A 17,122-nucleotide genomic window follows, 5' to 3' on the forward strand; every position below is an offset into this window, starting at 1 on the left:
TCAGCGTGGCCCCGCCCCTCCCCGTGTGGCGCCGGCCGGAAGGAAGCGGTGCATTTCCGGTGGGTACGCATCCAAGCCGCGCCGCCGGAAAGAGAGCAGCACACTTCCGGTCATCGCCCCGGCTGGACCACATTTCAGTTGTGCAGGCAGCACCGGGCCGGTGGGCAGGGGCTTGCACGGTGGTGGTGAGGACGCGAGACGGTCCTGTCCACGGCATTGTTTGCATTTTTATTATTTTTAATCCGCACCCCAGGATGCTTTACCATTGGTTTTGAGAGGGTGGAAGAGGGAAGACAGACAGAAACATGGATGTGAAACAGCGACTGGGTGCCTCCTGCAGGCGGGGAGGAGCCTGCAACCGAGGTGCGTGCCCTTGACCGGAACCGAATCGGGACCCTTCAGTCCGAAGGCTGATGCTCTATCCACCGAGCCGAACCGGCCAGGGCGCATTACTTAGTGTTTAGTTGTGCGGTTGTTTTAAACGAGTTGCTTGGTTTTCTGTAGCAGCGATGATGAGCAGTGAGCTATGAATTATGGAGACCAGGAGCACTTTATGAAAATTACCGCGGGAGGAGGAATATTTTAGTCCTGAAGCGGTGCTATATAAAGCTTTCTTCTTGCCCTAGCTCGTGTGGCTCAGTGGATAGAGCCTCGGCCTGCAGACTGAAGGGTCCTGGGTTCAATTCCGGTCAAGGGCACGCGCCTGGGTTGCGGGCTTGATCCCCAGTGTGGGGCGTGCAGGAGGCAGCTGATTAATGATTCATGTTTCTATCTTTCTCTCCCTCTCCCACTCAGAAATCAATAAAAACATATTAAAAAAAAAAGCTTTCCTCTCTGGGAGCTTTAAAGCACACAGCATACTTTCCCTTGTGGGCCGTCCCATCTGTCACAAGTCCTCCATGCCGCTGCCCTCACTGGAGAAGAGCCACAGGCAACATGTAAGCCGGGGCGTGGCTGCGTTCCAAGGACATGTTACCTGCAGACGTGGAGGAGGGCCAGGTGTGACACAGGGCTGTCAGGTCATCCGTCTCTGTACAGGTGTCCACCAGCAACTCAACGTGAGCCAGGCGTGCAAGATTTTCCAGTCGTCACGTTAAAAAGATAAAAACGGGTGAAGTAAATTTTAATGACATATTTAATCCAAAATGTCATCATTTCAACATGTAACCAATATAAAAAAGCTATTGAGATACAGCCCAATTTTTTGTACCGAGTCTCTGAAACCATGTCTTGCACACGTAGGGCACACCAGTCGCATCTCGGTGCTCAATGGCCATGCGTCCGGTGGCTCCCACACTGCACCCTCCGTGCTGGGCTTTCCGCAGTGAATCTGGAGCTTGGTGCAGAGTGGAGTTCGGTTCTGGGAGGAGAGGGGACATAGCTGTGGCCCCTACGGAGGCAGGACAGGGGTCACCGCTATTGTGCGGGAACTTTTGGCCTCAGACGTGTGAACACATTGCAGACGGGTCATGAGAATTCTCGCTTCATATTACACAGTGTTTGTAAAAACAAAATATCATACTTTAAAAAGATATTAGCTTGTAAGAACATGTAATAAATAACAATGGGTCATTCAAAATGCAATGGGTATTTAATTTTAAAGCGTGCCTTTAATGTTTATGTAAAGCGTTTTTTGTACTTGTTCAGTAGAAACTTATCTGGCCACTGGGTAAAGCTGCCATAAAACTACTGGTCCACAGTGTGTTAAGAGAAGGCGGCCCAGGGTACTCAGGCACAAATGGACAACCAGACCAACGACAGTCGGATGACGTTCGCTTCACGGCCCAACGCAGCTAATCTAATGCGCGGAAACATGTGGTGTGGCCACACAATGGCCGGGGTGGCACAGACGGTGGCGTCTCTGGCCTTCCATCAGGAATGTGACTGTCATGCACAGAGCTAGTCTGGAACTTTGCACAAGAACATAAAGCATGTGAGGACGGGAAGACAGAACGAACGTGTATCAAGGAAAAGGCTTCCAAGTTGGCTGAATTCTCACCATCGTCTGGTGCTAGTCGGCATTAGTTGGACAAGTTACCAGAGGGCGATCCTGAGCCTTGGTTGACTCCTTGGGAAGTGCATTACCTAAACCTAACTTTCTAAGCGATCAAATCAGTGTTTCCAAGGTAAGTACGGACATAATCTTTTGCTAATAAAGCCTCGAGGCAAGTGTTTTTAACAAAAAGTTTATTACCAAAATACAATATTAAAGTCAATACATGACAAATTTCTATAAAGCAAAATAAATTATTCTAACATTGTACAGTATTCCCGAAGGCAGCTGGCGCACGGCAGCCCTGCCTCACTGGTGAGCGGGCAAGCTGTTCTGCCGTGAACACAACCCTGGAGTTTCGGGCATTAAGGCATGCAGCTCGCTGTGCAGGATAATTTCACAAAATGCAAACCATCCCATTTTACACATTGTCAGGATGAACTGTAGTCTTCCCATGTCAGTGTTCCAGAAATGTTCAGACTTTGGCTATAGAAGCAATGCTATAGTGTTACACAATACTCATTTCTTAAAAAAATACATGTATTCATGTCCTTGAATAGCAAACTCAAATTTCTATTAAATATATTTTATAGAATATGACTTAGAGCACCTTGCTGTACAATAAAAAAAGGTTAAATAAGTGACTATGAAAACTGAAAATATACTGAGTCTCACCAGGGGGTCTGCTCGTCTTTGCCAAGCCTCGTACACTGCAGGAGATGCAATGTAAACGTGGATGCCCTCCCCTGCTCTGTGAGGAAAGAGAAGGAACACCCGGCCACAGACAGCCCCCTCGAACAGGATGCAAGACCTGGGCAAAGGCTGTACAAGTGTCACTACCATGTGGTGCCTCCCGATCGCGGAGTGTTGGCACTTCGGGGCCCGGCCAGTGTGTTCTGGATTATTAGAGAAAGAGAAAACAGTGGAGCCCTGAAAAGTGTTACTTATAATGGGCACATGCATCACCTTCCCCTCCCCACTGTTGCCTTATCCAGTAAGTTTATTTGAAAAACTATTTTCACTATCAACTCTTAGAATTATCAAGTGTTCAGAGTGGAGAACAAAAGGTCTTGTAGGGCAACAGGTCAGAGCCAGTAAATAAAATGTTACTCCTAGAAAGGGGACTCCTGCTGGTTACTTTAATGCCTATCTCTTCCTCAATTACCACGGCATGTTTAGTCTTTAGAAATACTCCATTGTCTCTGGGAGGGATATTTAAGGCTGGCCACAACCGATAGGAGAATGCCTTGGGTATGTGGTTCCCCCTACAGGCCAGGAGAGAGCTTCTGAGGATTGTCTAGGCCAGATGAACATTAAAAGACTTTGAACTTCTGAGCTAGTTTTTATCCCATGAGCTAGGGATACTTTAAATCCATGATTCCAAATGAAAAGTTTAAGTAATAATCAATGGAAGTGGTTTAAGGAAATAAAGAAAGATAATTTAAAAATTCATTGTTGAAATTGTTGGGATTTTTTTTGGTTATTCGTATTTTCCAAATGATCACACAAAATTAAAGCCAAGGAAAATTTATAAAACAAAATTCTTCCAAGGTTGTTAATTTTCAGAATCAGAGATTTTTGTAAAGAAATAGTGGGTCATAGCTACAAGCAATGGAGGAGTGGACTGAGTGGTAACAATGTAAGTGATAATAACGGAACTATTTAAAATATTTTATTTGAATTTGAAAGGAAATGAAATTCTGAAAACAGGAGGAAATGACTATAGATCCACATGCAGTGGACCTGGGGAATAGAATTTACGATAAGTAAATTTGTTTTATCTTTGTGAGATCCACACATCAGGAATGGAGGAACTTTCATAAGTAACTTACAGCTTCCATCCCTTCTGTGTGTTTAAGTCATCAGGAAAGTGAAATGATGCCTGGCCCCACTGAAATAGTTCCTAATGCTACTTAGAAATGTTAACTCGCTCAGGTTACACCTGGACTTTGGGAAGAGCATTCTTCCCTAAAACGTGAGCATCACATTCAAAACCTGTCTTCCCTGTTTCCCGCTGATCGGCGCCAGGGCAGGAGCCGTTCAGGAAGAGCACCAGGAGGCGGCCCGCACGCACCGCCTCCAGCTATGGGCACAGTTTACTTCAACCAAACAAGGCGTAAGCAAATGGCCAAACCACCAACACAAAACAGAACACGCATCCTCTCGACTGGGAAACGCGTGAATACAAAACGTGTAAAAAATGAGAAGTCACATCTATTTGACGGCGTGCTCTAAAGCAAAAGCCCACGGGAGGAATTTCCTAGAAAGGAGAAACCCTGCAGACTTGCCAAATGTTATTTGTTATTAAAAGCTTTAGAAACAACCCGAATTTTCACATTTTAGCCACATGTGGTTACATCTCTTATGTTAAGTGTAACTAAATCAATGAACTCCAGGAAAGAAAAACCTCAAAGCCCTCATTTTAAGGGATTCTGGATCTTACCCTTCTTCCCCCAAATGATTATTATTTAAGAGATCAAACTATTAAAAAAAGAGAGAGATCAAACTACTTCCAAGGTCTGATGATCAAGTGCAAATCTGTATACTTTGTTGTTTTAATAGACTCTTCCAGCTAAACGCTCGGACTGGTTCAGAGGAGGGGCAGACGGCTGTGGAATTGCTGAGACGCAGTGGTGACCGTCAGACCCCGGACGGAACCTCTGGGGAGCACCTGCCCTGGGCTGAGACAGTGTTAGGAACCCCAAGGTCTGGCTGAGTCTAGTGCCCACAGGAAACCCTGTAAATTTAAGACAGTCATTTACTCCTTAAATGCCTATTTACAATCTAGGGGTAGATTCAGAGGTCTCCTTTCTTTCCTTTTTTTGAAGGAGTAAAGCAACGTTTCTGAGACTGAGTATCTGACACGTCCTCTCCGTTGGGGAAGACTCAGGTAGAATGCTGGGAAGCCCTCCCTGCAGAGCCGCTGTCTCGCTGCAGGAAGACAACCAAGCCCTGCTTGAGACTGTTGCTTTTATAGCAATCGTTTCAGGACAGTTCCTGAAAAACCCTTTCTTAGCTCTTCTGCTTGCATTTCTAGACTGCAATAAGCTTTTAGTAATAAATACACTCAACACTAACAAGAGGTAACAGAGGGTCAATACAGGGTCACATCTTTGCTTCCTCCCCAACCCATTTCCCCTCCCTCAGAATAGAATACTTAAATATTATTGCTGCTCATCCATTCGGAATTCCTTTGATTACATCACACATTTGGTTCCAAAGCCACACCGGTCAGTCCCCCCCTGTGTCTCTGGGCGTGAGGTGAGACGCAGGCGGGCGGCTCTAGCTCGGGTTGAGAGCCGCGCCGGGCTCCTTGTTCAGGATGATGTTGACAATCTCGCCCTCGTGCTCCTTCATGTGATCCAACAGGTTTTCTTTGCTGGTCGATTCGAAACCACAGATACAGCAGCAGAAGAGTAAGACGCAGTACTCCATCCCCGGGGGCGCCGCCCCGGGGTTCTTGTCTAAGCGACACGAGGAGTTACTGGCAGGGCTCAGTTTCTCCCGCTCGGTGGGAGCCTGGGGAGCCGGCTCCGAGGACGACACCACAGTGTCCACACCCCCAGTGGGAGGGTCGGCTCCGTCTTCACTGCTGTTTAACAGAGTCTTTCCAGGGGACTTCCCTAGAGCCCTTAAAGTCAAACAGAGCACCAAACCGTGAGTGGGTTAGAAGGCAGGGCTGAACTTACACGTGACAGCGCAGCCGCGGGGGGTCCGTACCTGCCGCTCTGGGAGATGGCGTCGTTGATGGCCTTGTTCACCTGCTCGTAGTTGTAGTTGCGGTCGCTGGCATGCTTCCACATGTGCGACTTCAGGGAAGGCGGGTGGCTGCACACGTACCCGCACAGAGAGCACCTGCAGCGGGAGGGAGCCATGTCTAGAGGGAGCCCCACCACAGGATGAAAGCAGGGCCCTGTCAGGCACCTTCTGTCAGGTTTCACTGAGACGTCACACAGACCTCCCCACACTGACCTGTGCTGCACCCAGGACCCCAGGGGAGAGCTGGCACATGGAACAAGTTTCCCTCGGGGTGCGAGTCCGAGCCCAGGCCCGGCACCCTGTCTTGCCGGCCCCCTGGGGTGGGAACCGGGTTCCTCCGGCTGCCGGCGGAATAAGCTGACTACAAAAGCAGCGGTTTATGCTCAAGAGGCCAAGTTCACTTAGGAGTAATGACTTCTATCTATCAGCACATCTCCATCAATTGCGAATGCTGCTATTTCCTGAAAACTACTAGAATTAGCCTCTATGGAAAATCAAGTAATAAAGTTAAATGATCTTGTTCTGCACGTGATACATTTCCAGAAACAGGATCTTTCATAGGGAATTTTACTGCTTTTAAGCGTTAGGACTCTTGCTGGAATACTCAGGGCCCAAATGACTGAAAATTGCTGTGACGATTCTATGAAACTGGAACCCGGAACTGACAGCCACGGGCATCGTCCCTCATTCCAACCAGACACAAGGCCTGTGGGCCGGACTCCAGCTTAGAACTCAGTCTTTAACAATTAAACCACTTGTGAAAGCTCCTTAGCATTTAACCTGTGTTCAAACAAGTGCATGAGTGTTTAATAACTTCTACTTTTTCCTTCATGATAAAGTGCTGCAGCACAAGCATTAGAACCAGGGTCGGCACACTCACCTGTACGGCTTGTCCGAGTTGTGGGTCCGTCTGTGGTTTCTGACACCAACGTATGTTGTACTTGTGTAATCACACACGTCGCATCTGTACTGTTTCTGGACTGAAGACTTATTCTCTGGACAAGGCATTTCAGAGTTTTAGTGATTTAGATTCAAATGGCTGCACTTACATCCCACCGTCAATGAGCATTTACACCAGCGGTGCTAATACCTCCATCCAGGCTCTCGAGATCCAGTTAACAAGCCAGAAATGGCTCACAGGTCACCTGGACCTGGACCACCGCAGAAAGGGGACATCCCCCGACCGGGAGACCTAGGTCCACTGGTTGGTCTTTCATAACCTGCACAAAATCTAAAAGAATGGACTTGATGCCAGTGCCCGCTGACTACTAGCAGCTGAATTAACCACAGACACACAGTTAATGTGAAAGGTATTAGTCTAATCAACATGGGCACATTGTCTTAGGGAAACAACGATTTGCCAACAAGCTATAATTTAGCATCAGAATCCAATAATCTAAAGTGTGGCTACAAAGTCCCTGTAACAAACGGAATACAATAGCCTAGTGCTTTCTCAGTCTGTGGGTTTCCTCTGTTTATGACTGTCAGCTGTCAATGCAACAACCAGGGAAAAGCAACTGTCTGCTAGTACACACCATGGAACGCTGTGCAGTGACCTCCAGCACCCTGGCAGGTCACGAGGACAAAGGTTACAACAACGTGAATATGCAGCTCTCCGAAGCCACAGGCCACTGAGCCCGGAAAGCCTGGACAGGGCTGTGACGTGAGCCCCGGAAATGGCTCCTGAAGATGCCCAACCCTTGTTTACTCTGTGAGCACCGAGTCCACAGCATCCACAGCCCGACTGCTCTGCACTCCAAACAAAGCAAGCACAGCCACGGGAGAGGGCAGAGTGGGAGGAAGCTTAGAGACAACCCGCCACAGCACAGGGAGGGGAAGTGCAGGTACAAAAGCAAATCCACACTAAGTTTTAACAAAACAAAGAAAACCCTTAATGTAAAGCTTTGTAAAATGGGTATTTTCTTTTGCTAGTACCTACTTTTGCCAGGCAGAACAAAATGTCCTAATATCCTGGTATAAATCCATTACACTAATAGACACACTAACCATGATTATAATCTAAGTATTACTCTTCATTGGTAGGTAACAATTTGGACTTGACTATAAAGGGCACTGTCCCTGAAAAACAAAGCATGGGTGTCGGGTCATGGTTCTGTGTGCGCAGCACTGCAGGTCAGTCCCAACGAACAAAAACACCACGAAAAGCTGCTGCACACAGGAGAGGCTGTGCTGCCTTGCGCGGCCTTTTCCAGGGAGAAGGCACTGGGTTTCAACTCAAGACCTTGGGCTTCATCTTTGCTGCCAGCACTGTGTGATCACAGGCAAATTATTTCCCCTCTGGGGACTTGGCTTTCTTATCTACAAAATGGAGTGAGCGGAGGATTCCAGTGCGGTCAGCACGCCAGGGGCACTGTGTTCTTCCTCGGCCGCACCGTACGTTCCTGTGAAGTCTCTGACGTGTCCTAGCTGCTAACTCCTTGCGGGCAGGAACCTGCCTGCTGTGTTTACAGCGACTCCCCAGGGCTTGACAAATTGCAGGTTTGCAACAAAGAACAGTTTACTTAAATCTCACAAGGAAGCACACATGGAGGTACTCTGCCCGCGGCTGTTGGACACCATCTGTCTTGGTCACTGGTCTCAACGGTGCTGCCGCCTTTACCGTACTCCCGGCACCAGGGCCAGCTCAGATGGTCCTGACTTGGGCAGAACACACGTCCCAAGTACTGTGGCCCTGCGCCTCTGAGCTGAAACGTGCCTGAGGTGCCCGTGCCGTCCTAATGGGCAGAGACGGACCACAGGGGCACACGCCTCCTTCTTCTTTAATGAGACCACGAAATGGTTCAGGTTTCAGGGAACGCCAATGACTAATTCTTCCCTTCTCTGCGAGCTAGGAACTTGTTCTTTGGTTTGACTACCAGATTTTGAAAGTTCAACGCTGAATGAATAAAGCGCCCAGGAGGTCATCTGTCATCTGAACTGTCACTCTCTGATGACAGAGATGGGCGAGTGGGCCGGTGGGGAAGGCATGGCCTGCATGTGAAATCCACACTCGACCCCAGGCGGCTACAAGATGGACTGTGGCAGAGACACTAAGGTACAGCTCGCCATACAATAATGAACTGGTTACTTTAACTTTGAGCTCATGTGTTAATCTTTCCATTAAAATAGTGATTTTAATTTGTTAATGGCCCATTTGGACAGTCAGGTGACTGCTTTAAAAGACATATTCCAGCCCTGTGCTCACCACAGGCGGAGCCACTGAGCAGGACTGCCTTTACCCGCTGTTAGGGATTCACGGTCCAAAGCTACCAAATGCTTTAAGGCTCCTTCACAGGGATGAGGAGCACAATGTGTAGTGAGAGGAGCACTCGGGTTATTCTGCAGAAAGGAAGCAAACTGTTTAGCTCAGCCATCTCTGCAGAGGCAGATGCTCTGTCATAAACTCCTTTTGTCTGGGAGACGTTTGCAGGGGTGACAGCTGCTTGACAGGGGATGCGGGTGTCAGCACAGTTCTCTCAGAAACATTCCCGCGTCGGTTATGCATGCTGGGGTATAATGTAATGAACATTACAGGAAAACATTTCACTCTGCAACTGTTTCTAACTTTAATTCTTAGGAAATCTAAAAAGGAAAGTCACCCCAATATGTTTTATTTCCCATAAACACGATGCACCACACTCAAGACACTTGGAGCTTATCAATTTAAGTGAGCTGACGCAGGGAAGCGCAGCTCAGCACCGTCAGCCCAGATTCTCCGGATGTGGCACCCGCCTTTTCATGGGACGCGAGTGAAATCTTTTGATTCTAATATTCCTATTAGCCGAGACTTGACTGAGTGGTACCTAACTCGTACATAAAAAGATCTGGTGCCGTGTTTTAAAGAGAGTGCAGATGACATCTGGCAGCAACCTTGGTTACGATAAGATCACAGCAGGGGCCTCAGTTAGAGTCTGGGGGGGGGGGGCGGCCATCTGTGAGCTGTTCTCTCGGGTCAGCTGGGCTGGGGGAGGGGCAGGCTGCTGCTTCGATGCGGCTTCCCTGGTGCGGGCCCGGCACCTAAGGTTCCTGCTGCCCTTGGCTCTTACAGGACAGCAGAAATGTCAGTGTCAGAGCTCCCTACCAGGTGAAGCTGAGGACTTACTCACAGTACTTCGTTCAGGACTCAGACTGTCCCCAGGAGACCAGAACCCACAGTGCAAAAGAGAGGAGGACAGATGCAGCTTTAGTCCTGAAACCCCCCACCTGACAGACTGCTCAGGGTGCTTCTCACCTGGGATGCGAGTCGTGCAGCCAGTGGGAATGTGCACCTACCTTCCTGGGCACACTTCGCCTCCGCGCTGTCCCTGGGAACCCTGGGCTCAGCAGAAGCCACGACTGACAGGGGATCTGGAAGGCTGTGTTGCTCCCTCTCATGGCTCCTCAGCTGACTCTGGACACGAGAGAAATGAACAGCAATTCCTAATGAACTCACTGCAGTTACAGGAGCCTGTGCTTCCGTGGCCTGGAGCCTAGAACCCAATACCAACGCTTCAAAAGCAAATGGGCCTCAGCACTATCCCAGCCTTTGGCGGTTTGTGGGAAGAACTGCCCGGGGGGAGCAGCAGGAAGGCAGTTCTCTCCAGGTCCTGGCGTGGTGTGTGCACACTCAGCACCATGGACAGGCCCAGGGAGGGGGCGGAGGGCTCCCAGAGTCAGTGCTTTCACAGAAAGAAGTCCCACCAGCCACTGAGGCCTCCTCCACTGCATCCCAGGAATCAAGAGCATAGTCGCTGCAGGCACCCCTGGGACGGGCCTGGCCCCACCCAAATGACCCCCCTGTCCAGTGGCCGAGGCCATTCCAGATCCCAGGAGGCCATCTGAGTGGAGCTGAGTCTCACTCACAGGCCCTTCCTTCCTGAACCCTCTCACTACCAGCCGACCCTGGGTCGCCTGAGAGAAAGGCCACGTCCCGTTTCCCAGTGGGCCCTTTAGGACAGCAAAAAACAGCCCCCGCCCCCCATCAACTGGCATCTTGAAGAAAAAAGTTCTAAATCACGGACTCAAAAGAATGCAAGTTTCCTTTACAGAAACAGCATTTCATGCTGGCTGTTGGTTTCGAGGTCGCACATAAGGTGAGAGTCACATAGTCAAAGTGACCTTGAAAGTCCCTTAAACTGCCCTCACAGCTAACACGTGGCTCTGTCCACGGCACTGTCCTCATCCAGCCCATTCTTCCTTCTGCAATGAAATGAGTCCCTGTGGGCTGGCTGCGCAGCCTTTGGAGTGAACAACGTGCATTTCAGGGCCGTGTGTTGCTGATGTGGGTTACATCTGTGCATCCATGTGTATGTATGCTGTCCCCCGCGTTATATCTGTGCATTCATGTAACAGCCCCCTGCACTGTAAAAGCCACACATTCTGAAGAGACTCTAAAACACTATCTAAGGCCAGAGATTGCCAGGGAGAGTCCCACCCCAGGAGTCCCGATGACCCAGATTTCAGTCCCTATTGTCTGGGCCAACTATCAAACCTTCCTGGGTGTGTTTCCCGATCGACCGAATGTGGGGGGACTGCACCCACCAGGCCTGTCCCTGCTCTGAGCTGGGGTTCCCAGGAGCACGGGGCCGCGCACCTTATAGGGGAAGGCCTCGGCGCAGCGCTTGCACTGGTACAGCCGGGCCTTGCAGTGGTGGACCATGTGGCTCTCCAGCTCCTTGCTGCTGTCGGCCACGTGCTCACAGATGGGACACTGGTAGGGCTGCCTCTGCCGGTGGACCCGCAAGTGCTGCTTGATGTAGCCCTTGTTCCCGCTCGCGTAGTGGCAGAGGCGGCAGCGATAGGGCCGCTCGGCGTTGGGGATGTACTCCACCACGCCGCCACCTGACAGGCCGGCCTCGCCGCTGGGCTGGCACTGGGCGTTGTCCTGCAGCTCCTTCAGGATGTCCTCATCCGAGGCGTTCTGGTCCGTCCTTTCCCGCAGCTTCTCAATGACAGTGAGCAAGGACACGCTGATGCCCGTCTTCACCTGCCCGTCGGACAGCTCCTGCCTGCCCTCCGGGAGTGTCACCAAGGGGCAGCTGCTTTGGTTAAAACTCGTTAGTCCATTTGAAGCGTTTTTAAGTGGTGACATCATTTTAGAATAGGCTGCCAAGGTGCTATCCACCTGCCTCTGTCCGGTGTCTGGGTCTAAGAGGTTGACGTTCCCGTAGTGCCCAAGGTTGGCTCTCGTGAGCTCGGCGGCTCTGATGGGCATCGTGACCAGGGCTTCTGCGGCCAGCGAGTGCAGCCGAAGGGACTCGGAATTCGTCCTCCTTCGGCCCGGGGGGGCGTTCTCATCAGGGGCCAGTCCCTGATGGATCAGCTCGCTCTCCTTCTTCTCTGTGTTGCTCCAGCCTATGATCAGCCCCCCGATGTCGACGGTACACTGATCGGCACGATAAGCCTCCCCTCTCCCCTCACAGCCTGTCGGGGGCCCTGGAGGGGCCGGGAGGCCCCCCTCCTCCAGCGCAGCGTCCACGAGGAAAGGCTTCTGCGACCCGGGCTCCTCGGCGCCAGGCAGACGCTCCACGATCACGTTCACGTGCCCTTTCTTGTTGGGGCTGCTGCTGATGATCTTCTGTGCCGACGAGAGGAGGCTGTCGGCCATCAGACTCTCCTCCGCGTCCGAGATCACCTCCAACATGTCTTCCTCGTGGGGCCCAAGGGCCACCGACCGGCCGAGACCCGAGTCTTGCTCCGCACCCGGCAGGGCCGATGCCGAGGACAGAGGCTCTGAGCTGCAAATCTGCACCTGTACCGCCGGCCCGTTGTGGATGCTCAGCTCGTTCTCTCCGATGGCGATGACCACGGCATCAACCCCGCCTGGTGCAGCCGCCACTGAGGAGCCCAGCAAGCCCAGGGGCTCGTTCTCATTTTCAAATATCGGGTAGGAGCAGTCCACCTCCCCGGCATGCTTCCAAGCATGTGTCTTCAACATTCGCTGCTGCCCGCACGTGTAGCTACAAAATAAGCACCGGTACATGCCGTACTGTTCGTAGGCGTACCACTTCCTCCTCCCCCGGTCCTTCTCGGAGGCGGCGGGGACGACGTGCGTCTGTGGACTGCGCACGCTAACGGAGAGGTCGGGAGTGCCTTCGCGCTTCCGCTCTGTGGGTCTCAGACACATGGAGCTGGAGGGGCTCACGCTCGGTTCGGCTTTGGGTTGCGTGGGGCCGTGGGCATAGTTTTCGTGGTCATTCACCACGTGGGCTTCGAGCTCCTCTTGGCTTCTGGAGGTGACGTGGCACTCGGAGCACATCAGGATCACCTCATTCTGCGGGCCGTGCTGCTTGATGTGGTCCCTGAGCACAGAGAAAGATGAGGACAGGAACTTGCAGAGGCTGCACTGGTAAGACATCGCCTTCCCGTCGTTCGGGGCGAGAGGGTCCGGGCCGAAAGGGACTGGCGACGGCTCGGCCCTTCTGATGTCAGCAACAGGGGGCGGGGCTCCTTTTGCTGGAATCTCACCGAGCTCCTGGGCTTCAGGAGAGCTCGTCCCAGCACTTGAACGTGAGCGCTTCTTCCCAATTAAAAGACATTTTTGTGACTTTTCATGTTCCACTATCTTGCTCAACTTCTGGATAACATGGATTAATGGATCTGTTTTAGCTGAACTTTGTCCATCAATTTCCAGTGAAGAACTGATGACAGTGTCGGCCGTCAATAGAGCTTCCTGTTCCCCAATGTCTGGCACCAACATGGCGACGCTGCTGCTCACCTCCATATCTAGAAAGGGGGACAGACCACAGAGAGATGCCAGGTCACACTGGTTGAACGCACACAGCCATTCCCAGGCAGAACCACCTTAAGTCACTATGAAATACCATCCCTAGAGCCGATACATGACTGACGCAACTTCTTACACCAAATATAATTGTAGTTTTTCTTCTCTGCGAGCCTTTGGAATTGTGAACATATAGTAATTAACTTACCGGGAAGGGCACAGTGAGCTCTGAGACGTACTATGCAATGAAACTAAAGACAATAATCCAGTTCCTCCTTTTACTTCCTTCATCTTCCCGAAGAGAAACCACAAACTACGCTGTGGGCTTTCCAGAGGTCATATTAGTGGTCAGCTATCACTCAGACATGTTATTTTTTTCCCCCTGAAAGGAAAGGGCCATCGAAGACGGAAACAATTGACATCCTAGTTATCCACATACGCACGTGTCCTTAGAAAGTGATATGTTTGGCCAAGGGAGTCACTCAGTAGAAAATGCAATCTCGTTCAGCCTAATCTTCAACACTGTTTCCTGACAGCACGTACGTTCATTTCAAACACTCCCTCTGGCTTAAAATGAGATTATCTGTTGACTTGGATCTGTTTTTTAGGTTTAGGCTTTTTTTCCCAGCAACAAGTTTTGCTCTTCCATATTTCAGGTGCATTTGGGAATCTCACAACATTCAATAAACTCCAGCCAAAGTTTTAGTGGCCCTAGCTGTAGACCAAAGACCATACTATTTCAGGAGTTGAATCGTGGCCCCGGCTAGGACTGTACCCAAACTCCCGCCAGACCCACAGTGCTCAGGCGGCTCCGCACGGTCTCCCCTACCCACTCCCAGCAGCCAGGGTGCTCCGTACTTCCTGCTCCCAGGCACACTAGCCTTCCGTCTGGGCCCACATCAGGCAGAAGTGCAAACAGTTACCCCTGGCTTCTCTAGTGCCCTTCTCCCCCACCCCCTTCCCGACCGACCACACTCACACCGGGATGCGCTCCAGCCGTGACAACAGGATGACCACCCAGCAATCCGGGGCCTGTGGCCCTACAGCCACTCTCTCCTGAACAACCTGAGGGCATTACCTCCCAAAAGACGACAGATGCTCCTCGACTGACTAGTCAGAAAGCACGCTCCACACTACTCTGTGGGTCGGGGTTGTTGACCTTCGAGACCGTGACTGGCCGGGGCTGCCACTGCCCAGAATCAGAGTGTCTTTCATACACACATTCCCAGCCCAGGGAAAGATCAAAACTCAAAGTCTGGAGCCTACCAGACATACAGCTTTGCACCATCATCAAGTAGACAAATGCTGTCTGGGGACCATCTGCATTCCCTTACGAAGGTCTTTCTCAGGCAGAAAGAACAAGTGTCTTAAGTCTTTACACTCAACCTCAATCACTAAGAGGGACCGGTGACTGAGAGAACAATCTGTTTCTCTAGGAAAACCCTGTGTGACTTTCCAAGTCACGTTGCTGCCTGTGAACTCCACATGTTTAGGTCAAGGGAGCTGTGGCTCCTCACCTGACTACGGATTCCCTTCTGGGCCATTCTCAGGCTTTACTTCTTTCGTTCAGTTGTTAACTACAAACTAATGATAGGAACCCTGGAACATTCAATTTCTTGCACAGACTTGGGGCTCTACTGCAGACCTAAGGCCTCCTTTCCAGGAAATGCGACCTCAGCAAGCTGACTGATAACCCGGAGGCTAGCTTTGCACACCCACAGGCTATCCCTCTTCACTCCTGGACATGACAGGAGGGGGGCAGAGCATGCCAACTGCTCCCTGTGCAATGAGGAGGAGGAGGAGGAGTTATCTCACCTCAAGCAAAACACATTACGAAACAAACTGACAAGAGACTCACGCGGAAAGCCGTGTGCTCAGGGAAACCTGTAGCAGGTGCCCCATCTCCTGGGCATTTACGTGTCTCACTGCAGAGGCTGCCCATGTCGGGGATAAGTACAGAAATGGCATCTTTAAGACAGACAGGACAACATCAAATACACCGAGAAACACCTGAAAAACCAGTTTGGGGACACTTGCAAAAATCTAAAAAAAAGTTAAGTCTCAGTAGAACAAAGTCTCTGCTAATCAGATTAGATAACAGCTTGTAATAAAGTCTACAGAGAGAGTCAAGTTGACCTTAAGGCCAACTCTAAATTTTCACAGAGTTCACTTAGGCCACCAATGTGCATAAGCATATGGGACTGCATGTCAAGTGAAGTAAAATTTACCTGGATAATAATAGCAACATGGACTGTGCTACTCTGCATACTATGCATGGTCTCCAAGAGGTCAGTGTAAAAGCACCTACAGAAAACGTTACCCGGACGGGAGGCTGGTGGGAGAGAGTGAGGATTAAAGAAGATTGGCAGATTGTGTAACTGGAATGATGAGCAAGTAGGGGCTCACTGTACTATTCTACTTGTGCCAGGCTTAAATTTTTAAAATAAAAAGTTATAGAAAACATTGTTATGTGAAAGGCGCCAAGCAAAGTACCAGGAAGAATGAAAAACATTCAAAGTTACAGTTCTCACAGTTTAAAACTGAGTTGAGAGAATAAGACAAACCTGGTTAGAAATTTAAAAGAATGAACAGCTTTTAAACAATGTGACAGTACACAAGGTAAGATCGTCCGAAACAGCCAATGACCAAATCCTAACAGAGAGAGGTAAGCAAGGCTCCGTGAAGAGGTGAGATTTTAACATTTATTGGGCACCTACAACGCGCCAGGCTCGGTACAGGAGACCGTGAGGATGATGGGGGTGGGGGCGGGTCCTTGCCCTTGACAGTGCCTGTGCAGATTCTGTCTATCGCTCGTGTAATTCCTGGTAATGCGAACCTTTTTTTTCCTTTTTAAATCTTTATTGTTGCAAGAACTACGTATGTCCCCCCCTTGACCTCTTCTATCCTGCCCCTGGTAATAGTAATCTCTTTTTTGCAGACCAGGCATCTGAGACTCACAGACATAAAGTAACAAATGGCTTAAGAATTGGAATCCAAGGGTATATGAGTCTAAATCTATCCTTCCTCAACACACCCACTTCCTTTTGTTTCTCCGTGAGAACAAAGTGTCTAAGAAGTGACACGGAAAAGAAACAGGCTCTCCCTGCTAGTCTGTATCAACCTGTAAGCTGTCTGACCCTTGGCAGGGTCTAGTGACGCTGCAAATCAGGAAGCCGCAGTGCCTTTCGGTGACCGAAAGGTTCCGTGGCTGCTCGGCGGCAGCCCGGTGTCTTGCAGGTCAATTCCTGCAGCTCCTCGGGTCCGTCCTCAAAACCCGGCTGCGGCCGAGGACAGTGTGAGTGTCAAACTCTCTCCTCCTTGGAGAGGCAAAGTAACGACTTGTTGGGCAGCGGGACATTTCTCAATCTTCCACGGGAAAAAGAACCCGATGACGGGGCGCGCGTTTACATAACTTACCGAACAAGGAGGGTTTCGGACTTGGTGTAAGTTATAACGAAATGCCTCTGGGAACTTCTCCCGTGATTGTGAATTTTATGCTTTAGCTCCGAACTTATCTGACTCGAAATGCTATTATTGGTTTTGCTGGTAACCACTTTCTAATGAGTAAGGAGCGATGATCCGCATACTGTTTTTTAAATCTTAACTGAAAACAACCTAATAGCGGTGATTCTGCAAACTTCACGCACTTCCGCGAGCTGGCGGGCGGT

At 50.3% G+C, this 17,122-nt stretch overlaps 1 protein-coding gene across 2 annotated transcripts; it reads right to left on the reverse strand.

The window, feature by feature from the left end:
- Positions 1 to 2,172: 2,172 nt before the first annotated feature.
- On the reverse strand, positions 2,173 to 14,065 carry ZNF507 (zinc finger protein 507). 2 transcript variants are annotated; one of them, XM_005861259.2, is made up of 5 exons: positions 11,325 to 13,664; positions 10,025 to 10,142; positions 6,633 to 6,747; positions 5,714 to 5,848; positions 2,173 to 5,624 (listed from the first exon to the last, which is right to left on the reverse strand). In XM_005861259.2, the coding sequence occupies exons 1-5, from the start codon at positions 13,452 to 13,454 to the stop codon at positions 5,276 to 5,278; spliced, it is 2,847 nt and encodes a 948-aa protein (XP_005861321.1). In that variant the 5' UTR covers positions 13,455 to 13,664; the 3' UTR covers positions 2,173 to 5,275. The 2 variants fall into 2 exon arrangements, with proteins under 2 accessions (XP_005861321.1, XP_014391099.1); XM_014535613.1 differs by lacking the exon at positions 2,173 to 5,624 and having other exon boundaries at positions 5,720 to 5,848; positions 9,984 to 10,142; positions 11,325 to 14,065.
- Between the last annotated feature and the right edge of the window lie 3,057 nt (positions 14,066 to 17,122).

Source organism: Myotis brandtii, unplaced genomic scaffold, assembly GCF_000412655.1.
Source record: "Myotis brandtii unplaced genomic scaffold, ASM41265v1 scaffold1466, whole genome shotgun sequence".
NCBI classification, from domain to species: Eukaryota; Metazoa; Chordata; class Mammalia; order Chiroptera; family Vespertilionidae; genus Myotis; species Myotis brandtii.